Raw genomic sequence first — 27275 nt, 5'->3', positions numbered from 1 at the left:
AGAGGGTAAGATGGTTGGATGGCATCATTGACTCAATGGATGTGAGTTTGAGCAAGCTCTGGGAGATAGTGAAGGACAGAGAAGCCTGGCGTGCTGCAGTCCATGGGGTTGCAAAGAGGTCAGACACTACTGAGCAACTGAACTGATGAGGATAGTCTCTGTGCAGGGCACATTACACTAGGCCCCAGACGGAGATGAGGTTGGGATATTTTGGTCAAAGTGCTTTATTTCATAAGTGGGCAGCCAAGAACTGGAGACCCCTTCCTGGTGCATGGGGACCTAGGAGCCAGTCCCCCAGCCCAGGAATGCCAGTCGCCCCTTGCCCTGAGGAGTCAGCAGGAGGTGGAGGAAGAAGGGCGCTCCCTGGCCTCTGGGAGCCCAACAGAAAGGAAAAGTGGGCAGATTCCGTGGTGTGGGTGGAAGTCTTTTCTTTCTAATCAATAAGCAGACAGTTCCTGGAGTTGCCCAACCTGGCCACAGGAATGTTTCCTGGGTTGCAGCCGGTGGGAATAATCAATTAGCACCTCTATTCAGGCAGGCGGGTCGGGTGTTTGTGTATTTAACTGGCAGCCAGGAGCTGGATAATAAAACTCCTCCAATTTAAGTGAGTAAGCCAGAGGGTTCTTGTTCTCTTGGATGAAACCAAACCAGCTTCCCTCCTCCCTGTGACAGCAAAGAGGTCCCTGTGCACCTCTGCAGTGGGCAGGCGGCCAGCTCCTTCTTAACAGTGGGGTTCACCTGCCTCCCTTTTTAAAATGAATGGCAGTGAGATTCCTTGGCAGTTAGTGTCCACTCTGGAAACTGAAGCCAAGGCCTCGGTCTCAGACTTGAGCAGAGAAGGAAGCCCTGTATCTCCAGCTGAGACGCCAGAGCCCCTCCCCCCATCTAGGCAGGAAGATGGTGATTGAACAGGGTGAGGTTTTTACCAATAGGTTCATTGCTGAACTGTCCAGGACAGGCCCAGAAAGGCAAAGGATTTCAAACGGAACTCTTTTCTGGCCCTGATCTTGAGGGCAGGTGGTCTGAGGAGGCCCCCTGGTCCTTCTAGACTGGAGGGACGGGAGCCAACGCCCCTCCCAGGCCTGTGTGGGACCAGCCTGCTAGTGTTACTCTCATCCCACTAGGACGTGAGCCCTGGGAGGGCAGGGATCACTACTTGTTTCACACCTGGGTCTTCAGCCCTGGAACCGAGCCCAGCGAAAGTGGGTATGCAGTGCTGAGCAGGCCCCCGACTGCCCCTTGCTGCCCTGTGGCTCATCCCTTGGTCTGGCACAGCCAGAAGCTGGGTGGGGCCATCTCTTCAAATGCCCCCCTCCTTTGTTTTCTAAATTATTTTATTATTCCTATTGTTGTGTGTGTATTAGCTGCTCAGTTGTGTCCAACTCTTTGCGACTTCATGGACTATAGCCCACCAGGCTCCTCTGTCCATGGAATTTCCCAGGCAAGAATACTGGAGTAGGTTGCCATTTCCTTCTCCAGGGGATCTTCCTGATCCAGGGATCAAACCCTGGTCTCCTGCATTGCAGGCAGATTCTTTACCGTTTGAACCAGCAGGGAAGATTATTCATGTTCTGTATCCATACAGTGGAATGTTGTGTGTGTGTTAATTGTTATATAGTTTATTTTTTGGCCATGCCTCTGTGGCATGTGAGATCTTAGTTCCCCAACCAGGGATCAGCCCATGCCCTCTTCAGTGGATGCACAAAATCTTACCCACTGGACTGCCAGGCAAAGTCCCTCAAATGCCTCTTTTTGAGCCTTCCCTAAATGCATTTTAATTGTCCCCTCCGGCCCTGCTGCTGCAAAGAAGCTTGGAACCCCCTTACCTGTTTGTTTTTCTCTGTTAACACTTTTCATTCTATTTGTTAATTATCTCTTCCCCACTGGAATGAAAGCCCTATGAGGACAGGATGCATGCTTTGTTCACTGCTGTATTTCTCGGGCCTTAGAATGATGCTTGGCACCAAGTCAAGGCTCTGTAAATATTTGTTGAAGAAAGAATCCTTGAAGCTATCCCTCGAAGGAAGTGAAGCTGCTTCCTTCTACAGAAAGGGGAAAATGATACTTAAGGAGGGAGGTCAAAGTGACTTGTCTACAGTGGCACCTAAAAAAGCAAAGCTGGGGTTTGACCCTACCATGGTTGACCCCGTTTACACAAATGTAAAACCATAAAAGTATTTGCACTGGCTTGTACCCAACTGTGGAAGTGCTGTTTGTGACATTTTTCACTGTTCTGATTGCGATCAGCATCCATGGTGTTTGCTGTCTGAGAATGTTCTGCGTTAGCCCAAGCAGAAACACAAAACAGGCACATATGCCTGCTGGAGTGACCCAGGCGGCAGGAGTGTAACCTTAAAACAAAGGTGGAGGACTTCCCTGGTGGTCCAGTGGTTAAGAATCCACCTGCCAATGCAGGGAACACGGGTTCAATCCCTGGTCTGGGAAGATCCCCCATGCCACAGAGCAACTAAACCCATGTGCCGGAACTACTGAAGTCCCATGCTGCAACTCCAAAAGCTCAAACATTCTGCAACAGGAGAAGCCACCACAGTAAGAAGCCCACACATCCCAGCTGGAGAGCAGTCTCCACTCATTGCAGCTAGAGAAAACCCACATGCAGCCATGAAGACCCAGCGCAGCCAAAGATAAAGAAATAAATCCATACATCTTTAAAAAAAGAGGGGGAGATCCAGGGTGAAGATCGCCCCTTTATCCTGTGGACGCCTCTTCACAGGGCTCTGGGATAACTGGTCCTTCCACCGCAGCCTCACCATTATCTCTGTACACTGTTGCCCCCTCCACCCCAGTCTGTTTGGATGGAAACAGAGAGGAGGAGACTTTGTTCCTTGCCTCCCACCTGGGCGGCACCTGTTGTTGACATCTGTTTTTAGGGTGTGAGTTAAATGAAGACAGAGACCACTTATAATTTGTTCTGGGCAACAATATGCTGGGAGGCCAGGAGAAAGAACTCGATAAGCTTCATGAAAATAAACTTCCCTTGAAGATCCCGAACACCCCAGATCTAGCACAGTCGAACAAATAAGTATTAAAAATAAAATAAAATTTCCCATCCCTAGGATCCCACAGGAGCTGCCTGTCGACAAGGGCGATTTGATGGGCTGCTGGTGCCCCAGCCGAGAACGTCCCGGGGGAGCACAATACACAGGCTCTTGTGGACACACCTGCGAGTTGTGCTTTTGCAACGTGGTATTCCAAGCTGCTTATCTTAGCCAGGAAAAAAGCTCTGGATGTTAAGTTGGCCAATCAAAGGAACTCTGACTTATTTCAACTTATGTAACGCAGTGACCTAACATTCTTGAATCTTTAAAACTTCCTCCTTTGCTTGGCTGTCTGGTTGTCCTTATGTTTTTCTGAGGCCCCAGCACTGGATGTCCAAGGTGTCACTTTCATCTTTCATTCGAGGAGAGAGGGGGGTGAGTGTGTGTGTCTTGTGGAGATAGAGACAGGGAAACTTGGCTATTTTTATTCTGTTCCCCTCCACCTGGCCATTCAGCTAGCAACCAGTCTCACAAATGGCTCAACGAAGCAGGTGGTAGGCTGCCTGGTGATTAAGTCCTGATGGGGTGTCAGACTACAGGCCCTGCCACTTCATAGCTAGGTGGCTTGGCCAAGTCTCTTCACTGAGACTTCTGAGCCCAGTTCCTCATTTAGAAGCCAGGGCTGCTGGACTCTACCCACCAGGGCTGCTATGTCTTGTCAGGCTGTTAGGTGGTGTTACTGCCCGTAGTTCTCAGTAACAAGTGGGCACACATAACTGGAGATATTGTCCGAGTGTGGACAAACTGGAGGCCTCGCCATCCTTTCTCTCGCATTTTTTAAACACTGAATTACATTTTCTGCTGAGCACGGGTGGCTATTAAACCTGGAATGGCTGGTAATTTCATGAACACCCACCAAAGGAAGACATTCTGGTCACCCAGTGCCATCAAAGAAAATGGAACCTAGAAAGAAACTTTCTAGGTGGTGGTACCCATGGAGATTTAGAGCTTTGTGGTTGGAGTTAGTTAGAAACACTGTGGCTCTTTAGCAAAGCAAACGCCTGCCCAGCCAGACGGTACACATCTGTCTCCCAGGGTTCCTTTCATCCATCAAGTAAGACTTCTTATTCCTTATTTTGAGTATTTAAGTTCGAAACCAAAGCCCTTGGTTTGGGGATGCACAACGGCAGTGTGGCCCCCGGGGTCTCCAAGGGCCTCAGAAGGCTTGTGATCTTGCCCTTGAGATCGCGTGCAAAATTTTCTCATCTGATGCTTTGTTCCAGTGGTCCTTGGAATAAAAACAAATGCAGTGTTCTTTGGTGTTAGCCATGGAAAATGCCTCCTGCGGAGAGGCATCTCTTTGTGTGTGTTGTGGGGAAGACTTCACTTGCAGGTAGTTGCTTCTGAGAGACCGGGAGATCCTGCTCCTTACCAAATAACTACGGGTAGCTGAATCTGATGGCAGGCCCTGTCCTTACATCTCCCTAAAATATATGGAGGCTTTGGAGACTGTCTTGTTCCTACCCACTGACATTCCAGTTGGGCAGGGATGAGAGAAGAAACAGGAGCCTTCAGGCAGGACTGTTTGTGGCACAACGCAATTCCAAGCAAAGAATGTTGCCGCCCTGGGACTACAAAGCTTTTCTTGGACTTGGGTTTCATTTGTATTTGGACTTCAGGCATCTCTTCCGGGGGTTCTCAGATTAAGCTACTGCTTCTGCCAAATACGCAAGAAAATGGGGCACTTGTAGGATGAATGGCAACTTACAGGAGTCACAGTGTGCTGGAGATGCTTTTTAGAATATACAATATATATATTTTATTTGTTTGGCTGCGTGGCTGCACTGGGTCTTAGTTGTGGGATCTTTTGTTGCGGCATGCAAATTCTTGGTTGGAAGCACAGAGTCTTTAGCCACTGGATGATGAGGGAAATCCCTAAAGACCCTTGTTAAATCACTCGTCATTTTGTCCTTTTAAAAAGTGTCTCATTGTAATTGTAACATACCATACAATACAAAAATGTTTCAGGAAGTTAAGTTTTTAAAAACTGCCTCCAACTGTACCTCTTTTAACCTTCCCTCCACCTCCACTCAAATTACTGTCAACCTTCTGCTGTGTGGAATTTCAACTGCTCTGGAATGTCTTTTTTTTTCATTTTTTTTTCCCCACATAAGAAGTATTCCATCCCCATTATGCAAATGGGAATAGTAGTGAAGAACACGCACTCTGGGATCAGACAGCCTGGCCCCTCCTCCCACCAGCCTTTAATTCAGGGCAAAGAAAATGGGACTGGTGATGCCTATACCCCAGGATGGCCTCAATCTGAAAACTGGACACCAAGAGTGCACAGGACAAGAGTCTGACCTGTAGAGAGGCAGGGTGGAGAGGAGCGTGGACTCTCAGACGTACCTAAGTCCCAGTCCAGGCTCTGCCACTTAATAACCGCCTCAGATTCCCCGTCTATAAAAAGGGGACGCTGATGACAGCAAACTCACAGAGTTCTGGGATTAATTGAGTTAGTATTTGTGAAGTGCTTAGACTAGAACCTGAGACACAATGTTCTCACATGTTTAAATATTAAGAAAATAGTGAATAAAAGATAGTTGAAGCTGTTGAATCTAGTTTTTGATGGTGATGATAATGTTATTGTGGTGAAAAGATCTTCCCATCTAGAGATGGCCAATGGGTTCTTGGCTCTTGTCATTAGGATCTAGTTTCGAAACCAAGTGACCAAATGACTGGTTTAAGAAAGGACAACATGCTGATTTAATACTTAGTCCCTTGCTGTCTTTTTTATTTAACTTTTTATTTTAGAAATGTTCAAGTAGGACTTCCCTGGCAGTCCAGTGGTTGAGACTCTTCCACTGCAAGGGGCGAGAGTTCAATCCCTGGTCAGGGAACTAAGACATGCCGTGCAGTGCAGACAGAAAAAAAAACAACACTTTTTTTTTTTTTTTTTAAGAAATGTTCAAATATAGCTAATCCTCATATACTGATCTTCTGGTTTCTCCAGTTTGCCAGTCTTGTTTCCCCATACATGCTGGCGTTAGTGTTCCCTGTGGCTCTGAGACACTGTCCACCCCTTGCCAGGGTTGAAGCCAGCTTCCCAAAGCCTTCTCAGAACTGGAGATCCCCTCAGTCTTTCTGTAATTTCTGGCTAATCAGCCCAGAGGCTCAGGTTGCACAGAAAGATAATGGGCCTTAATGAGTACCTGGAAATTCAGGTTGGGCCTGCCTGTGGCGCGTATGCTACTTCTGTCACTTCTCACAGGGCAGGACTTAGCTACCATTAAGACAAGATGCCCCACAGCAGGTTAAGAGCTTTGCATTAAGTTATTTGCAAAACCATTTTCATTTTTCCAGGCTGCCACCCTTGGCAAGTCCAGTCATGCTCATCCCAGCTCTCACTGCCCAGATCTGGGCCGGCTGGGGCACAGAATTCAGTGTGGAAAATGAGGGCGGCTCTTGTTCCCCGATTATATGGCAAGCCCCCCAAACACAACCCAGTGGCCCCATTGTTTCTGCTGGGGTGTGGTTGGGACAAGGCTGTGATCACATCCACTGTCTCGGTTAATCTCACAAAACCCTGGAGAGGAGGGCTCAGTCAGCTTCTACCTTCAGGTGCCAGTAGAAGAAACTGAAGCCCAGAGAGGTTAAGCATTTTGTGTGAGGTCACTCTGCAAGAACGCGGCAGAGTCTGGGTTTATATAATCATTCCAGTCACAGACTGAGACGACTCTGCCAACCTCTTCCTGTCATTTTTAAAAATGCCATGCTCACCCCTCCCCAACCCTTCAAATTTGGGAAATCAGTTGTAGAACCAGACTAAAAGGTGAGGGTAGGCATGTGGCATGGTTTTGATTTTTTTTTTTTAAACAAACCGGCAAAGGAGGGTTCAGGGAGTGATTGAGACTAGGTTACTCATATTAAGGGCCATCCCGACTCTGCTGTTCACTAGTTATAGGGATCAAACAAATGTCTTAACCTCTGTGAATCTCAGCTTCTTCATCTACAAAATGGGAATAATCATGTTGCTTATCCTCCTGCCCTCTAACAAGGTCTTATTTTCTCTAGCCAGGGTGGGGCTGTTGGTGTCAGAAAAGTTGGCAATGGTGGCCCCTAGTGGAACAAATGAAAACTGCAGCCCAGACACCATAACCCACTTGAGGGTTTTCTGGCAGAGATCCATGTCCATGTAGAAGTGTCTATGCTGTGCTTAGTCTAGCCATGTAAAATAGGCAAAGAGCAGGAGTTTTTTTCTTTTTTTTTAATAAGATATCTCTTGGAAAAACTAAAAATTGCACTGGAGGAATGAGAGACAATTCTTTGAAAGGGAGAACAGACCAATTTGAGTTTGCCAAAAGGAACTTTTATCGACTGTTTCTTCTACCTGGAAGGCCCTTGAGCCAAGATTTCTATAAGGCTGACTCCTTCAGGTTTCAGCTCGGACACCTACAACTTCAGAGAGACCAGCTTTCACCATCCAGTAAAAGTTATACACTCCCCATACTTCTCCATCACTCACCCCCCCCATCACTCTTACATTATCCTCTTTTTAAATTCCTTTATGTCTAGCATTTGTCACTACCTGAGATTCAGTTTTGTTATGTGTCCATCTCTTTCATAATTTAGTATAAGTTCAATGCAAGCAGGTGCCTTGCCTGTCTATTCACAATTTTGTCCTTACTGCCAAGCACAATGTCTGACAGATTATTTGATGGAAACTTGTTAAATGAGTCCTTTGGGACTCTGATGTTTAATGCAGATGCTTTTCACCACAGCTTCTCCAGCTTTGGGTATTAATACTTTTAAAGTTTTGATACTGTAATGACTGTAAAGTTTTAAGTAGCTTTGTCTCTAAGCCACTGATCCTAAGTCCCCTCATCCAAGTAGTCCTCTTCTGTCTTTTGCATTTGTCTCACTGCACTGTATGATCAGGTTGAAGATTTTCCTGTGAAATCTTCACTGTCTCCCCTGATAGTGATGAGCTTCTCCACTGGGTGGCCTCAGATTGCAAGCAGGCATTACCTCTCAATGCCTCAGAAAATAAGCATATAATCAGTTCTAAATGAATATCTGCCGTTATCAATGTCTTTTGTGGAATACTGAATAGATGAAGTGTCTAATATGTGCCAGGCACTGTTCTGTGTATCTTAAAACAACCCTAGGAAGTAGTTGTCAAATACCTTCATTCTACAGATGGGTAAACTGGAGCACCGAGAGATTCAGTGATGTGCCCAAGGTCTCAGAGCTAATAAGCAGAGCTGGGACTTGAGCCCTACCGTTGACAGTAAATAAGACCATGTTTGAAGAGTGAGCACTATGATTATCCTCATTTTGATGATGAAGAAAATAAAGTGAAAGTCACTCAATCGTGTCTGGCTCTTTGTGACCCCTTGGACTGTAGTCTGCCAGGTTCCTCTGTCCATGGAATTCTCCAGGTCAGAACACTTGAGTGGGTAGCCATTTCCTTCTCCAGGGGATCTTTCCAACCCAGGGATCAAACCCAGGTCTCCCGCATTGCAGGTGCATTCTTTACCAGCTGAGCCACAGGGAAGCCCGATGAAGAGACTGAGGTTAAAATTTTGCCCAAGCCCTTACTCTTAACCATTATGTCCTGCTGGCTTTCTCTTATTATCTGCCACTGTTTATTGAAATGTAAACTGTTTGCTTATTTATCTATTTATTTTTAATTTTGGCTGCATGGGCTCTTTGTTGAGGCATGTGGGCTCAGTAACTGCGGGCTTAGTTACCCTGCGGCATGTGGGATTTTAGCTTCCCAACCAGGGACTGAACCTGCATTGTTTAACCACGGGACTGCCAGGGAAGTCCCTACACTGTTTATTTAAATGTAGTTAATCCATAGTATCTCACTGAACCTCAGTCTCTAACTTTTAGACTCAATAGGTATTCTGTCTCAGTTATTTTTCACATTATCAAGAGTCATCTGAAGGAGAGGCCCTTTTTTGTTACTGAAAAGGAGAAGTTACTTTCTAGGCAGGTTTGTCCTCAGTCTCCAAGTAGATGAGAAAAGAACCACCACAGTTAAGCTGCCCTGGACTTGTGAAGATGGCACCTGCTACTTTATTACCTTTGCCATTTGTCACCAGACTGTGGTCTGTTTTCCTTGTGCCTGTTTTGTGTGAGTTAGACTTTTAGTGGGTGAAGGAAGTTCAGTTTCTAGAAAAGGAATGCTGTTTCATCTCCCCAGTTTTCTAATCACTGTCATTTATGCCCTGCAGTGAGTTTTGAAGGATGTGCTGGCCTACCAAGGACAGTCTATGTTTCTGACGACACCCGATTCAAAGTGCACACAGATGGCGTGGTTACAGTCAAGCGGCCTGTGCACCTTCATCGTCCAGAGCTAAGTTTTCTTATCCATGCCTGGGACTCCACCCACAGGAAGCTCTCCACCAAAGTGACACTGAAGGTGTCAGCGCACCACCATCACCACCACCATCATCATGTAAGTTGGAGTGTCTTGGAAGTTCACTATTGTTTTAGTCTGCTGCTTAATCCAGGTTTCTTAGCCTTGGCACTATTTACATTTGGGGCTGGATAATTTCTATGGGGATTATGGGGATGTCCTCTGTGCTCTATGAGGTTTAGCAGCATCCCTGGTCTTAACTGCTAGAAGCTAGTAACACTGCCAGATGTGACAACCAAAATTGCCTCCAGACACTGCCAGTGCCCCCTGGGGGTAGAGGGATGGGATGCAAAATAGCCACATAATTCTTGCTGTTGATTTGTTGTTGTTGGGCTGATGGCAAGATACACTACCTTATTTCTGCAGATAGTGTAGAATAAGGGTAAGGGCATGGATTCTGTCTGGAATTGACAGCCCTTCCACTGGGGAGTTATTTATTTTTAAAATATTTATTTATTGACTGTGTCAGGTCTTAATTGTGGCACTTGAGATGTTTAGTTGCATGCAGCATATGAACTCTTAGTTGCTGCATGTGGGATCTAGTTCCCTAGTTCCCTGACCTGGGCGTCCTGCATTGGGAACACAGTCTTAGCCACTGGACCACCAGGAAGTCCCATGGGGGAGTTATTTACTCTGTCTGTGCTTGAATTTATCTGTAAAATGGAAATGCTACTGACTACATAAATTAATACTTGTAAGATGCTGGAACTATGGAAGTCATAACAAGTAGTCAGTCATTTATAACTTTTCTGCCCAGTCTCTACCTGGAGGAAGAATTTACACGAAGTCAGCTTTCTAGTCATTTTGCTCTTCATGTCTCTAATGGGGAGGGTCTTGACAAAGAAGGGGAGGAATCACCACGAATCTTTGGCCTGACTGGATTGCAATCTCCATGAGCTCCTTCTCCACTGAATTTGCAATGCCTGGCCCTTGGGTCTGGCACATACCAAGAGCCCAGAGTGGACAGATGGGTGAGTTGGCTACAGAGAAAAGGATATAAGTCTGCCCAGATTCTTGGCAAGAATGTTTCTGAAATTGTTACCCAAAGCCAGATGCCTTCGCCAGTTTCTAAACTGCTCCTGTGGCGCTTCCTATTGAACATCTCTCTAGGGGGCTGTTCTAGTAGTATCCTGGGAGTGTGGAAGCGTTGTAAGTGCCAAGGCCTTTCAGGCTGGCTCTAGTTTTTCTCCCTGAAGACTGCTGAGATTCTAGGAATTTAATACTCCTGGGAGATCTTGTTTTTCTCCCTGGTGTAATTGGACAGACCAGAAAAATGGGGAACTTAGTAGAACTAAATTAACATAGCTTCCTGACTCAAGTCTCCAACTGATGCCATCATTCATGTTAGTCCTATCTGATAAGTTCTTGCTAGATAGTGGTGCATGGAGGCCTCTTATGAGCTAAAGTTGGTCTTTCAACTTTACTTCTTCACCTTTGCCACCTGCCTTCATGATTAGGTTCAAATACATCTTATAGAAAAGCACACATTGCAGTGGTTTATGTGAAACAGTATTTGTCTTTCAAGTTTAGGCAATTCAGTTGTAACTTGTGACCATTACTGAGATTCTTACAGTCATCAGGAGGCTAGGTTCTTTCTTTCTTTTTCATTCTGTCATCCTTAGCACATATATGGCTTTTGTCCTCAGTGATACCTCATGGTCCAAAATGGCTGCTAGAGCTCCAGTCATCACACCTTTCCTCTGGACAGTAGGAAGTTGAACAGGATGAAGCCCCAAAATGTATCACTTAGTTGTCCACCTTTTAAAGAAGGCTTTGTGGCATTTTGGAGCAGTATTTCCTCTTACATCTCATTAGTCAGAACTTTGCTTCATGGTCATACCTAGCAACAGGTGTAATACAGGAAATGTAGTTCTACTTGGATACATTGTTGGATTACATATATAATCTTGAGAGAGAGCGTGGGAGAAAGGGAAAGAAAGAGATTTTTGTTTTTAAAAAAGAAGATACTGAGTGAAAGTGAAAGTCTCTCTGTTGTGTCCGACTCTTTGTGACCGCATGGACTGTAACCTGCCAGACTCCTCAGTCCATGGAATTCTTCAGGCAAGAATACTGGAATGGGTAGCCATTCCCTTCTCCAGGGGGATCTTCCCAACCCAGGCATCGAACCCAGGTCTCCCACATTGCAGGTGGATTCTTTACCAGCTGAGCCACCAGGGAAGCCTGGACGGTAAGGTGGCAAGTTTGCCACAACTGGTTTGAGGTTGACTTTAGTTTGTCTCTAGTTCAAACCACTCTTGTGGTGCCAGGTGGCCCTACATTGGAAGGGATGATAATCTTACCTCTCTTTTCATTCATATAAGAATAGGTCCTATGTATTTGTATCAAAACATCACATGGTATACCTTAAATAGAAACAGTTTTTTATTTTGTCAGTTATACCTCAAGAAAGCGGGGGTGGGGAGGTGGGGGGGGAGAAAGACTATAAATAGATCTAACTTTCCAGTTCTTTCTCTTAGGTTAGATACATTTTCCAGTCTGGTATCCTTTTTTCCTGAGGGATGAATCCCATGTTCAGTTACACACGTGATGGGAGTTCCCTGGTGGCCTAGTGGTTAGGATTCTGGGTTTTCATTGGCAAGATCCCAGGTTCAATCCCTGGTCATGGAACTAAGATCCTGTAAGCTGCATGGCAGAGCTAAATAAATAAATAAATAGTAAAAAAAAATTTCACACATAAAGATGTTAATGTTATGTTTTGCCAGCATAGTGTTCATCATTATTTATTATCATTCTCTGAAAATGTTCTGTAATCTTGATGTCAGCAAAGTATGCTCTTTGCCTTTCTCTTCAGCATGGCAAATGAATTTGCATTCATACATCAAGGTCTGTTTGCTCACCACAGCTGTGCAAGATGGTCATTTTTAGTCTTAAGATATAGTATCGAGAATCAGTTTAATATTTGTTCCTGTGTTCAGGTCACACCTCAAATTCCAGGTGTTATGGTCCAAACAGACCATAACTCTGTTTTCCAACCAGTCCAACCATCATCTTTGTTGGCATTTGTCAAGCATGTACTGTTTCAAGCACTATTCTTTTTTTTTTTTTGCACTGGGTTTTCATTTGCTGCTTGCGGGCTTTCTCTTGTTGAAGGAGCAGGGCTATCTCACTGCAGTGATTTCTCTTGTTATGGAGCACGGGATTTAGGCACTTGGGCTTCATTAGTTGTGGGGTTTGGGCTTAGTTGCCCCGCAGTATGTGAAATCTTCCTGGATCAGGGATTGAAGCTGTGTCCTCTGCCTTGACAAGCAGATTCTTAACCACTAGACCACCAGCGAAGTCCTCAGGCACTATCCTAAGTGCTTTGTTGCAACACTAGTATCACGTTTAATCCTTCTAAGGACCCTACTTCCCTTGTGGCTCAGCTGGTAAAGAATCCACCTGCAGTGCAGGAGACCTGGGTTCGATCCCCAGGTTGGGAAAATCCCCTGGAGAAGGAAATGACAACCTGGAGAATTCGATGGACAGAGGAAAGAGACAGACTACAGCCCATGGAATCAGAAAGAGTCGGACACGACTGTGCGACTTTCACTTTTTAAGGACCCTATGAGGTACTGATATAATCTTCATTTTAGACATTAGGAAAGTGTGGGCCACAGAAGTTAAATAACCAGCCCAAGGTGTCACAGTGAGGATGCAAAGCCAATCAGCCTGGCTCCAGAGCCTGCCCATGGCCAGGGTGGGACTGCTTCTCTAGAAGATGAATGGAGAGGGCGCGCGCGCGCATGTGTGTGTGTGTGTGTGTGTGTTAAGGAGTGTGTGAGTGGCTAGTACAAAGGAATGAGAAGGATTTGTGATGCTATCTGGTCATGTTTCATGTCTGTCCTGTGCATTTTGAATCACATTTTTAAAAGGTAAGAAATAAGGTTTGACACACACTTCATAGACAGGCATCAGTGACAGCGTGGAAGATGGCAAGGTGGAATTGTCCTCTGGAGCCTTTACTGTGTTACCGCCAATCACTTTAACATTTAAACAATTCGGAAGATCTTTCCTTTCATCTTCAGCTATCTTATTTCGCTGTGTGTGCATAAAGCTATCTTTATCGCACACGAAAACCGTTCAATTTGAGTCTCAAAGGGCGTTTTTGGTTCCCATCCCAACAACTTCTGTTAGAACAAATGCAACCAAACCGATTAAATAACACAGTGAGATTAAGGGATTAGTATTGATCACAAAGTAATCCTTAGTATCAGTTCCCAAAACTTACTCTTTAGGCTAACTCCACTTTGGAGACCTATATCCCTAGGAAAAATATGAGAGAAAAAATTTAAAACACTGAAATATCAAATTGTTGCATAAGCTCTGATATTAAGTCATTGGGGGCATAATGTCCTTTAAAAATGACAAGTGTTGGGACTTCTCTGGTGGTCCAGAGTTTAAGAGTCTGTGCTTCCACTGCAGGGGGTGAGGCTTTAATTCCTGGTCAGGGAACTAAAATCCTGCATGCTATGCAGCCAAAAAGCAAAAAACAACCCCAAAACAACACAGGTGTGAGATGTGGACTTGATATAACTTGTAAAATAATGTCAAACCCTCAAACCCTGTAATCTTGTATGCATAATGATTGCCTGAACTCTGGACACCAAGAAAGATCCAAAGAGGAAACCAACCTGGTGATATGGTAAAGGGTTCATTGGGTTTTGTTTTGGCTGTTTCTTTTGTTACTAAATGGAAACCATGTCCTTCTCTCAGAAGACAGGGGATTCTTATTGGATAGGTTGAACTGTTCAACTTGTATCATCTCGCCTAAATTATCCCATTTTTTCCCTCAACTTCTTTCCTTTCAGGACTCTCCTTCTGGAACCCAGATGGAAGTACTCACATTTCCCAGCCCCCACCATGGTCTCAGGAGACGGAAGAGAGACTGGGTTATTCCTCCTATCAGCTGCCCAGAAAATGAGAAAGGCCCATTTCCTAAGGCACTGGTCCAGGTACAGAAGGAAGTTCCCCTATTTCTCTGGGAGAGAATTTGGCCGAGGAGTGAAAGGGGAAACAACCAATGTCAGGATCCTTTCATGCTCATTCATCTCTTTCTGCTTTGTCTCCAGATCAAATCTAACAGGGATAAAGAAACCCAAGTTTTCTACAGCATCACTGGCCAAGGAGCTGACACACCCCCTGTCGGTGTTTTTATTATTGAGAGAGAAACAGGATGGTTAAAAGTGACACAGCCTCTGGATAGAGAACACATTGCCAAGTACATCGTGAGTGTCTCTTGGAAGCTTGTTAATGATGGGGTTACATATTTCCAAAATATTTTGGTCAACTCATGTTGATTGTAGATCAGATGCTCTGGACATTTGAAGAGCTTGACTCCTCTAGACCTGTCAATAAGGAGAAATGACAGGAGGACCTGGGAAAAACTAGGGGCGGTTTTTGTTAGGAATAAAGTTGGAGAAAGTCTCGAGGTATCAGACATGATCTTAGACCCAAGATGTCAACCTGTTCTTGGGACTGAAAGTCCTTGACATAAAGGCAGACAGGCTTCCCTGCTGACTCGATGGTAAAGGATCCGCCTGCCAATGCAGGAGACGTGGATTCAATCTCTGGGTCAGGAAGATCGCCTGGCAGAGGAAATGACAACGCAGTCCAGTATTCTTGTCTGGGAAATCCCATGGACAGAGGAACCTGGTGGGCTACAGTCCATGGGGTCATAAAGAGTCAGACACAACTTAGCTACTAAACAACGACGATGACATGAAGGCACAGGCTGGTGATGATGTTGGAGAACAAAAATCATTTCTGTGCCTTGAGAGCAGTGTGAGCTCAGGGAAGTTGGGAGGTAACGCCTTGATGCCAAATGCAGAAAGGTCTTGGGAAAACCCTAGACTCAAGTGTCCAGAGCAGATCTGACCCTGCTTGGAGTAAGTCAGAGAGTCTCAGGCTTCCGGTTATCTCCTCGGCCTGGTCTTCAGCCCCATGTGGGCAGTGGTGCCTCTGTTCTCCAGCTCATGGGTCTTCCCATGTCATGGTCTTAAGCAGTGCTGTGACCTCACTGAAGCAGCAGCGCATGTGCTGGCGAGTCCTTATTTGAGTGGAAGGGAGTGGGGCCCAGTGGAGCCCACGCTGCTCTGGTCGGACAACTTCTCCCACGTCCTCTTCTCGAGTAACCCTCACTTGGTTCTTGCAGCTCTTCTCTCATGCTGTGTCTTCAAACGGACAAGCTATTGAGGAGCCTATGGAGATTGTGATCACCGTGACCGACCAGAATGACAACAAGCCCCAGTTCACCCAGGAGGTCTTCAAGGGGTCTGTCCTGGAAGGCGCTCTTCCAGGTATGTCCAGCCACGAGGAGCTCAACACCCACCAAGACAATTTGGATTCTTTGGAACCCCCCCTGCTCTAAGTGTTGGGGGTGGCATTTGGGGTCAGGCCCTTCATAGGCACAGAACCTCTTTGGAAGATAATGTGTGTGTAAAATATCCTCCGGATGGAAACATGTAGAAAATGTTCAAGCCCAGTTTAAGAAAGGAGCAATTTGGACTTCCCTGGTGGTCCAGTCGCTAAGACTCCATACTCCAGATATCCCACAGGCCACAGCTAAGACCTGGGGCAGCTACATAAACAACTATAGAGCAGTTTAAGAACAACTTTCCCTTCTTAAGAAATGGATCCTTGGGGACCTCCCTGGTGGTCCAGTGGTTTAGACTCCACACTTCCAATATAGGGAATGTGAGTTCAAACCTTGGTTGGGGAACTAAAGATTTCCCCATGCTGTGCAGCCAAGAAAAGGTAACAGATCTTGTTAGTAGTTTACGGCCCCTATACAGACCTTCCTGATCACATTTTCCTCTGTCCCCTAAAGGCAGCCACTACCCTGACTTTTATGGGCTTCTCTTGTGACTTAGTTGGTAAAGAATCTGCCTGCAACGCGGGAGACCTGGGTTGGGAAGATCCCCTGGAGAAGGGAAAGGCTACCCACTCCAGTATTCTGGCCTGGAGAATTCCATAGACTGTATAGTCCATGGGGTCACAAAGAGTTGGACATAACTGAACAACTTTCACCCCGACTTTTGTGATAATCATTCCCTTATTATCATTCATCTTTTCTGATGTGTGTACTTAACACTGGGTAACATCTTGTTAGTTTTGCTTACTTTTCTACATGGTGACAAACAGTTTTCTAAGGTGGTTGAACCAATTTATACTCCTACCAGCAATATACATCATGGAATTGTTAGACTTCTTTTTGGCCAGTCTGTTGAGTATGTGATTATATCTCAGGGTAATGTAAAATGGTGTTTCTATGATTATTAATGGGCCAAAGAAGCATCATATGTTTGGTGACCATGTGGATTTCTTTACAACTTGTCTGTTCAAGTCTTTTGTCCTTTTTTTTCTCTTGGGCTTTTTGTCTTTCATCTATTGGTTTTCTCCTCCCCACACCCCACCATCCCTCCCCACCCCACTGTTTGGTTTGGGGAATTTTAGTTCCCCAACCAGAGATTCAACCTAGGCCCTTGGCAGTGAGAACACAGAGTCCTAACCACTAGACAACTAGGGAGTTCCCTGCCTATTGATTCTTAAAGAGTTATTTCAGTATCCTGAGAACTAGTGCTTTGTCACAAATGTTATAAATATTTGCTTCCACCTTGAAGGCAGTGATCTCAGATGACCATTCTCTCAGGTGGAAATGTGGCTTAGAAGCGAATTGTGGAAATTTCTGGAGTTTTTCCTCTCTTAGGCACTATTCACTTAGTGTATGAGAGCAAAAAATGTTTCAGTTGAACCAAAATGTTTCAGTTGAACCAGCTGGGTTCTGGGAACACCATTCATTCGTTTGGTAGAATGCTTTCTTCCTTCACTAGCACTTTGGTCAGAATTTTGGAAACTATCAAGTGTAGCTTGACTGAATCTTCTTTGCTTCTAGGAACCTCTGTGATGCAGGTCACAGCCACAGATGCAGATGACGATGTGAACACCCACAATGCTGCCATTGCTTACAAAATCCTCACCCAAGAGCCCACGCTGCCGCACGACCAAATGTTTACCATCAACAGGGAAACGGGCGTCATCAGTGTGCTCACCACCGGGCTGGACCGGGAGGTCAGGGGTCAGAAGGATCCAGAGGGTGGGGAGGGCAAATACACATTAACTCAATTTCCTGGATGACGCAAAACTCTGCCAAGGCTGGTCGCCACTTAGCATGGTGATGATCAGAGCTTTGCATCTCAGTGTTTGTCTAGATATTTGGGGCAAGGCAGGCAGGTGGGGTTATTGGCATTTAAACAGATGAAAAAATACTCTGTTTCTCTGCTGGGAGCCAGGTGGGACCTGATGTAGCTGTGGGTCCTGACTCAGCTTTGTTTGATCTCTGCAGAGTTTTCCCACATACACCCTGGCGGTCCAAGCAGCAGACCTTAACGGCGAAGGCTTGAGCACAACTGCAACGGCCGTGATCACGGTCCTGGACACCAACGATAATGCTCCCAGATTTGACCCGACCACGGTAACCCTGTCCCTTCTTAGACAGTCTCCAAAGAAAGGGCCTTGGTTGTTTCCCAGTATCTCAGGGGTGAACCCTTGGGTAACTCTTCCCAGACTAGTCAACTTCAAGCTAAAGAGCAAGCAGGTCGAGGTGCCAGTTGTCTGCCATGCTCAGCCTGGTGCCTGTTGGCCTAGGTTTCTGAAGTTGCAAAATGCACCTCCTGAATCCATGTCCTCATATTGGGCATCTTGGTAGCAGATCTTACCAGGTTTTATCTATTGAATAAATATCCTCTGGGTTTATACCAGGCACTGTCTTAGACACTGGGCATATCATCACAAACACAGCAGACGATGATACTGTTCTCATGGAACAGTCTAGCTAGGGAGACATTAGACAGCTAATTATTGTGTGTAATTTTATTAAATGCAGTCAGGGAGAAAGTACTGGGGAACTGAAACCTTGTGTTCCTTAGAAATCAGCTTAATGGTTAGTAACAGGGATTGGACTCTTAATGGTTTAAACAAATAGGGTTGCCTTTTTCTACACTTTAAAAGACTCAGAGGTACGTAGTCCACTCTGTCAATAGAAAGCAAGCCTCCTTTATCCAGTCTCCCTCCATCCTTGGTGCATGGATTCTATCCCCAATGTCACTTTGTGGCCCAGGATGGTGCATGGAGCTCCAGCTGTGCCTGTGGTTTGTTCAGAAAGAAGGCAAAGGTGAGAGGTGCCTATGACTTTGATGCTAAGTCAAGTTTTATTATTTCTGTGAAGACCCATCCCATAAATTTCATTTACCTCTCATTAGCTGCTGCTGTCCGCAAAGGAACACTGGAAATACAGTATTTTACCTGGTCATGTTGCTGCCATCAACCATGTATTAATGTTCGAGAAGAAGAGGAGAATGGATATTCAGTAGACAGCAGTGTCTGCCACCCTAGCCTAGGCTTTATGAGTTCAAGAGAAGCTTCAGAGAGACAGTTTGATGCCCTGAATCAAGAGAAAGCTTGCTGCATAGCAAGAACTGAAAAATAGTGTAGTGAGCCAAATGAAGCTGCCTCCTACAGAACCTTGTGAACTGAATTTAAAACTTCAGGGTGTATCCTAAGTGCAGTGGGATGTTATCAAAGGGCAGGAGGCTATAATGGCCAGACTTTTATGAAAATTACTGGCACCACTGAGAGCGATGGGAGCAGAGGGGAGTAGGGGATAAGTGACGGAGTCAGCGATTGGGCCAGTGTGTGCTGAGCGGTGTGGGCAGGCAGGGCCTTGGCTCTTTCACATACCCACAGGGCACCTAAGTGCCAGCTGCTCCACTGACAGGAAATAAGGGTCGTACTGATAGAGCGGGCACTTCTTCCAAGGCTCTTCTCAAAGCTTGGGCTCAAGAAAGGACTCCTCTAGCCCCCTGAGTCCTGGCTCCACTGCTGGGTCTGAGTACGTCCTAAGTGACCCATCTTTTCCTTTGCTCCTCAGTACGTGGGGTCGGTGCCTGAGAACGAGGCTAACGTGGCCATCACCACACTCACAGTGACCGATGCCGACGTCCCCAGCACCCCAGCATGGGAGGCTGTTTACACAGTATTAAATGATAATGAGAAGCAATTCATCGTTGTCACGGACCCAGTCACCAATGAAGGCACTCTGAAAACAGCTAAGGTTTGTATGGTTCCTGCAAGATGCAGAAATTGACCACCCGGCCAATGACCCTTGTCCCTGATGCCATCTCTAGTGTAGTCTGGTGTGGCCGGGGTGGAGTGGGGGAAGATGGCTCTCCCAGTTTCCAGTGGGCCATTTGGGGTTTGCAGGGACTCTTCAGGCTCATGTGGGAAGTCAGGAAGCTCCCACATAGCACCCTAAATGTTTTTGCTTTTTTTTTCCCTACGCCTCATGACTTGTGGGATTTTAGTTCCTTGACCAGGAATTGAACCTGAGCCCTTGGCAGTGAGAGCCTAGGGTCCTAACCACTGGACTACCAGGAAATTCCCCAGGAAATACCATTTTAAAAAATACAATTTTTTTTAAAGCTGTTTATTTTGTATTGGGGTATAGCCAATCAACAGTATTTGGTAGCTTTAGGCGAACAGCGAAGAGACTTAGCCATACATATCCGTCTCTTTTAATACCCTCTTTCTCTGAATCATTTGCCCATCTCCCACAACTGTTTTGCAGATGAGAAGAAAAATGGTTTATGGTTACTGCTATTTTGCTAGATGACTTTAGAAGTGGGACAGATATGCCTGTGAAAAATGTCTAGGAAACTCAAACCCTGAGAACCGGAGTGATTTCCTTCTTGAAGTTAGTCAAAGAGTTAGCGAATCCCAAGATTAGCCCCAGAGGTTTGACCTCCCCTTGAGCAAATGAGGAGCCACTTCATTTCTGAATCACTTAGTACATAGTCTTTTCTCCCACTAAACATTTCATGTCAAGGTTTTCTCATGTTATTCTGTCAAAAAAAGAAAGATGGTAGTATTTTTGAGTTCCCTTCATGTACAAGGTCCTTCATAAAAGTTCCAGTTTATTCCTTACATTGCCTCTGCGAGATAGTTTCTTTTCCTACCTATTTATATGTGGAAACAGACCCTGAGGTTAAATTGCTTAAAACACACAGGTAGAAAATGTCCTGGCCAGAATTTGAGCTCACTGCTGACTGCTTCTGAACTTCATGTTCTTGCCACTAAACTTGCTGGGGTTAGAGACATGGCCAGGCTGGGTTGTCTATCTATCTGCTGCCACACAAACAGCTTGTCAGCATAGGATGTGAACGTTCTTACTAGTCTCAGGTTAATAAATGACTTAGTGGGCTATGTTTATTAGCAGAGGCTTCCCACTTGAGATTTCATGTGATTCATCTTTATTCTCTTCCTGGGGACCTCACTGTGAATCCAGTTGCATATTAGTCATTGGGAGCTTTTTAAGAATACCAGCATCCAGACCCCAGCCTCAGAGATTCCTATTCACTGGCTCTGGGGTTAGGACCCAGGCATCTGTTTAAGTTTTCAAGTTAATTCTTTTCCTTTATAAAAATTTTTTTATTTATTTGGCTGTGCTGGGTCTTAGCTGTGGCATGTGGGATCTGATTCTCTAATCAGGGATTGAACCGAGGCCCCCTACACTGGACGCTCAGAGAGAGCCTCTGCCACTGAATCAGCAGGGAAGTCCCTCAAGTTAATTCTTACTACAGCCAGATTTCAGAACCACTGATATATTGATTATCAAAAAGGATTTAATGTGTATGTGTTTTTTTTTTTTTAACATAGAATGTATTTTTTAAACTTGGTTTTTCTGTTCCTTAGGGCTTGGATTTTGAGGCCAAGCAGCAGTACATCCTGTATGTGGCAGTGACAAATGTGGCCCCCTTTGAAGTCACTCTCCCCACTTCCACGGCCACCGTCACCGTGGACGTGATAGATGTGAATGAAGCCCCCATCTTTGTACCTCCTCAAAAGAGAGTGGAAGTGCCCGAGGACTTTGGCGTGGGCCTGGAGATCACATCCTATACCGCCCGGGAGCCAGACACATTTATGGAACAGAAGATCACGTAAGTGTGAGGGGCTTTCCATGGACTTGGAGTAACTGGGTGTGTGTGTATGTATGTGTATAAACTATTTTGTTCATGACATTTTATCATTGTTGGGCTGGGTAAGACCTTTATCTTGTTTGACTTGCTTGCTTATTTATTAAATATTTATTTGGCTGCATCAGGTCTTAGTTGCAATGCACAGGATCTTTGTTGCACACGTGGAACCTTTTTTTTTTTTTAACTTTTTATTTTGTTTGGGGTATAGCTGATTAACAGTGTCATGATAGTTTCAGGTGAATAGTGAAGGGACTCAGTCATACCTATACGTCATATGTGGAATCTTTCACTGCATTGTGTGGGCTTCTCTAGCCGGGGTGCATGGACTTAGTTGCCCCACAGCCTGTGGGATATTAGTTCCCCAACCAGGGATCGAACTGTGTCACTTGCATTGGAAGGCGGATTCTTAACCACTGAACCACCAAGGAGAAGTCCCTGACTTTTTTTTTTCCCGCCTTTTGCCCCCATTTCCCACACCTTTTCCATTTCCTCCATAGTCAGCCATTGTAGATTTACTGTGTTTCTCTCACAAAGTATAACAGGAATGTGGTTTTCAGTTACACACATGGCATTGTGTTGAAAGTAGCTTACTGTTTCTTTTTTACCTCTAACTTGGAAGATACCTCTGTAATGTAAATCCCAGTCACAGATGCTGAAAATACACAGACAAATCAACCTACGACGATACCCTTGTGGCCATGTATGAAAAAGAACCTTTTTCTTCTTTTGAGGGCTGGGTCTGATTGCATGCTTGGTGCTGCAGTGTGACAATGGTGGAAGCACAAAGGGAAGACTATAAGCACAAATCCAGGCGTGGCACATCTGGGTCTTGTTAGCAAGGGCGTGTTTTCCAGGGATAACAAAGACCTTGATCAGTATGTCCACTTCCTCTTCTCAGAGAGAGATTCCTGTCAGTTAATGTTTACTTCAGAGGAAACTGTCAGAATGCTCTGAACTACTAAGAAAGAGTTATGCAAATCCAGAGTAGAGCCAGGTGTAGTGATTAACTGAGCATATTCATGTTTAGGGGAGGGGTGTTTCTGTTCTAGTATCATTGCTTGTAGCTTATTATATATAAACTGAACAAGAAGAGTTTAAGTGCAACCTCAACTGTTGAGGTTATCCTGGAAAGTGAGGTTATCCTGGCACCCTGATTGGAATGACTCATAAATACCTTTAAACTGTGAGTGTGCACGGTACAGGATGGACCAGGTAAAGGTTCCAGGTAGTGATCCTCATGGCTGCTAGAAGCAATGGGATTAAGGATAATGAGAAGTTTTTAATGGAGGAACTCAGCTGGGATCATCCAAACCTCCTGATAGATTTCAACATCTACTGAAAAAGCAAGGACAGCCCAATATGACGTGCCACTCAGTGTGATTCAACAGCATGTACAACTTAAATATTTGAGAGAGACAAGAAAGGCTGAAACAGAATCTAATCAAGCCTTAGGATCTGGTTTAGATGCAGCGCAGAGAATGAACAAGTTAAATGCCACAAGGAAGCAGTCAGTCAAATACAGAATATGGGAGCTCTATGTCCAAGGACCCAGTTTCTTTAACAAATAATGACAGAAGAGTAAGGTTGTTAATCTTCCATAGATTAAGGATATTAATTAAGAGACAGATCAACCAACTGTAATGTGTAGACTATGCTTAAAGAGAGATTCAAACAATCCAACTATAAAAAGCAGCCTTGAGGCAAATAGAGAAACTTGCACATAGAATAGACATTATTAAGTAATTATCATTTTTGCTAGGTGTGTTAGTGACATTGTGATATTGTAGGATTTTTGTTTTGCTAGTAAAGCGTGGGATTCTATGTTCTCCAGGCTATGTCGATATTTTAGCTTGTGGTAGCGAAACAGATGTTCAAAGCATCTTTTTGGGGGAAGTTCAAGGACCAAATTTTAATAATGTTTGCAGAGAGCCTTACTCCTGGAATAAAGACCACTCTGTATATGTAGTCCATTGCTGTGCACTTCTTAGGTCCTGAGGATAAGTCCACGATTATCCAGGACCCTTCCCTCCTTCAATTTCTTTATTTCTCTTTCTGAGCCTTTTCATGACCCTGATAGGTAACTAGGCAGTGTATCTGTTTCTAGTGCTTATGTTTCTTCTGATTCTGGTTTTCTTAATAAGATGCTGCTTAACAATATTTTTTTGACATTTTTATTTATTTATTTATTTTTCACTGTGTAATACCAGAAGGAACTTTACGCTCCCTGGCACCTCCCATTAAATGCCAATAGTGCCACACACTGTGTCCACACAGATCTCCAAATGTTCATGGCAGAGATGCTCGGTGCCATATTGTGACCAGTTGAGAACTACTGTACCGTTTGGGGGCTGGTCTGAGAAAAACTAAAGAAATATGATGTCTGGGACTTCCCTGGTGGTCCAGTGGTTAAGAATCAAGCCTTGCAATGCAGGAAACATGAGTTCAATTCCAGGTTGGGAAACTAAGATCCTACTTGGCACATGCAGAACGGCTAAGCCCAAATGCCACAACTAAGCCTGCACACCACAACTAGAGAGTCCACGCACGGCAATGAAAGATCCTGAGTGCCACAACTAAGACCTGGAGAAGCCAAGTAAATAAATTAAAAACAAAACAAAAAACATGGCCGCAAAGTGTTTAAAAAGAAAAGAAAGAAATCTGACATTTAAATGCCGTGTCTGATCCTGGATTAGATTCTGAATTGGGCAAGGGTGAGTGGGGATGCTGTGAAGGACAGTTCCGAGGAAGCTGACAGTTTGAATATGTACCATGTATGAAGTGATATTTTCCTGAAATTGAAAATCAAATTATATAAGAGAATGCCTTTGTTATTAGGAGAAAACAAACTGAAGTATTCATCAGTAAAGGAACATGGTGTCTGCAACTTATTCTCAAATGGTTTAGCAAAACAGGGATTTATGTCTATATGTGCATCCACTTATGTATACGGCAAAATACTGACAATGAGCGAATCTGGGTGAAGGGTACATGGATGGTCCTCAAACCTTTCTGGTAGAATTTCTATAGATGTGATTTTTTTTTTTTTTTTTAATGAAATAGGGAAGCAAAGTATATGTCAACAAACAGGAACCTTCACCTTCTTCAGCTATCTGCTGTTTGCTGTTCCTGTTCTAAACCAGAGCTTGTGTCTTTCCAGGTATCGGATTTGGAGGGACGCTGCCAACTGGCTGGAGATTAATCCGGACACAGGTGCTATTTCCACTCGGGCTGAGTTGGACAGAGAGAATGTCGAGCATGTGAAGAACAGCACGTACACGGCCCTCATTATAGCCACTGACAATGGTGAGGATGCCCCTACCACCGAGAGTTTGCCGACTCCCGCTCCTAAATAGCTTACCTCCTTGCCCCCGTCCTTTTGGAGGCATGAGTTCTTTCTTTTTCTTTCATTCTTAAAGCATTCTCAAAATAATTGTCCAAAGTGCACAGAATTTAGGTCAAGCAGAAGTTCCTTTTTACCACTCGCTCTGTAACCCCATGGAAGCCAGACGGCCTGGGCTTAGATCCTAGGACCAAAGTTTAATACCTGTGTGAACTTGAACTTATTACCTAATTTTTATGTCTCTTACTTCTTTTATCTGACAAAATGATGATGCCCTATCTAGGTTAAATTTACGTAGAAGTGTTTGGAAGAGTGCCTGCTAACCTATTCTGTGCCCTGTAAGGACTGTCATTTATTTGTATTATCATCACCATTAGTGAAATGTGGCTCCTTCCAGACTCTCTGTATTCAAATACATTTATATACTTATGGAAATATGGTTTATTATAAAGCTACTGTCAGGTTTATAGCCTATTTTTGTTTTTATTACAAAAAACCCATTATCATATGCATGTTTAATTTTTTCCCTTGAACATATGCCTTGAAGACACAGAGCTCTATTTTGGCACATTGTAAATCTGTCTCTTTTCAGTAAAACGTTATGTGGATGATTCTTTACCAGCTGAGCTACCAGGGAAACCCTATGTGGATATAGCATAATTTAACCATTCACACATTAAAAAACACCAGGGTTGTTTCCAGTTCTCCATTATTTCTGTGAATGATAGTAAACATCCTTGTACATGCCTCTGGGAGGCAAGTGTTTCCCTCAGATAGATATTCAGAAGCAGAATTACTGTTAAAGAGAACTGCTAGTTCCTCTGGTTAAGTCTCTTTCTCTCTCTCTCCCCAATGGACATTGTGCTTAATGAAATAAACCAGTCACAAAGTGACAAATACTGTGTGATTCCACTTAGATGAGAGATTAATGTGGTCAGATTCATAGAAACAAAGTAGAATGATGGTTCCCAGTTTTGTGAGATAAAGTTATGGAGAGCTGTTTCACAACATGTGATTATACCAACACTATTGAACTGTACATTTTAAAAATGGTTAAAATGGTAAGTTTCTTTAATGCACAATTTTTTAAAGAGGTTAAAAAAAAAATCACTACAGCCACCCAGGTATAGATATTTATGGATTTGAGATATATTCCTCTGGGCTTTTTTCTCCTATAATTCCTTGAGGACCTTCCTTTTGTATTACCAAATGCTATGTCAGGATGTGAAAGAAATACAAACAAAAATATGTACAAATCTCCAAATTTTATTTGAAAAGATTTGCAGTGATTTTAAAAGGCTCAACTCTGTGATAATGTCCCTAAAGCCTTAGAAGTTCAGAGGAAGTGAATGAGTAGGGGGCGATGAGGATTTTTTTTTTTCTTTAATTTATTTGGCTGCATCAGATCTTAGTTTCTGCATGTAGGCACTTCAATCTTCCTTGTGGCATGCTGTTTTTTAATTGTGGCATGCAGGATCTAGTGCCCTGACCAGGGATTGAACCCGTGAACCCGGCATCGGGAGCGCAGATTCTTTGCCACTGGACCACCTGGGGAAGTCCCGTGATGAGGAATTTTTTAGAGTGGCTTAAAATACATAATTTTTTAAGTTTCATTGAGGTATAATTGACATATAATGTATTAATTTCTTCTGTACAGCTGAGTGACTTAGTCATACACATATATATTCCTTTTCATATTCTTTTCCATTATGATTTGCCGTAGGATATTGAATACAGCTCCCTGTGCTATACTGTAGGACCTTGTTATTTACCCATCCTCTATGTAATAGTTTGCCTCTGCTAATCCCAAGCTCATCTCATTCCTTCCCTTCCCTACCCGCCTCCCACCCTGGCACAGAGAGGATAAATTTAATGGATGGATAAAGTTATGTATGAAGACGGGGAGTCCTGGGTGTGAGGAATAACTTGAGTAACTATTATCAAAGTGAGAATAAGGAAGTCAGAGGTCTGCCCATCCAGGAGCTGGGGATGACCGGGGGCCGGCAGGATGGGTGGCTCTGGAGGGCAGCTTGGGGTTTGGTGCTGTAGCCCTGGAGAGCCAGGAAAAGATTTGGATTTGGTCTGATGGGAGGCAGTAGGGATTCATTGGTGGTCCTGATCTGTGACCTTTCCACTGTACTAGGTTCTCCGCCTGCCACTGGGACAGGCACCCTGCTCCTGTTCCTCGATGATGTGAATGACAATGGCCCTGTACCAGAACCCCGGGTCATGGACTTCTGCCAGAGGAATCCCGAGCCTCACATCATCAACATCATTGATCCCGATCTCCCCCCGAACACCTCCCCCTTCACAGCAGAACTGACACACGGGGCGAGTGTCAACTGGACCATTGAGTACAATGACCAAGGTGGGCACCGGAGTCTTTCTTATGTTGGAAGCTTTGCTCTGACTCTCTGCTTCCTTTCTCCCCCACCCTTCTGAATTTCCCTTCTCAGTATCCACTTGTCACCCCTTTTAAG

At 44.5% G+C, this 27275-nt stretch overlaps 1 protein-coding gene across 1 annotated transcript in view; it reads left to right on the top strand.

The window, feature by feature from the left end:
- Positions 1-27275, top strand: part of CDH1 (cadherin 1) — a 70518-nt gene that overhangs the window by 37606 nt on the left and 5637 nt on the right. Inside the window, exons 3-12 of the mRNA XM_020893384.2 lie at positions 9242-9465; positions 14235-14378; positions 14496-14651; positions 15578-15722; positions 17318-17493; positions 17768-17896; positions 19352-19534; positions 21172-21416; positions 24613-24758; positions 26939-27163. Of these exons, the coding sequence (XP_020749043.2) occupies positions 9242-9465; positions 14235-14378; positions 14496-14651; positions 15578-15722; positions 17318-17493; positions 17768-17896; positions 19352-19534; positions 21172-21416; positions 24613-24758; positions 26939-27163 (1773 nt within the window). The remainder of the gene's footprint in view (positions 1-9241; positions 9466-14234; positions 14379-14495; positions 14652-15577; positions 15723-17317; positions 17494-17767; positions 17897-19351; positions 19535-21171; positions 21417-24612; positions 24759-26938; positions 27164-27275) is intronic.

The sequence above is a fragment of the Odocoileus virginianus genome, chromosome 20, assembly GCF_023699985.2.
Source record: "Odocoileus virginianus isolate 20LAN1187 ecotype Illinois chromosome 20, Ovbor_1.2, whole genome shotgun sequence".
NCBI classification, from domain to species: Eukaryota; Metazoa; Chordata; class Mammalia; order Artiodactyla; family Cervidae; genus Odocoileus; species Odocoileus virginianus.
This window is presented reverse-complemented; position numbering and strand designations above follow the sequence as displayed.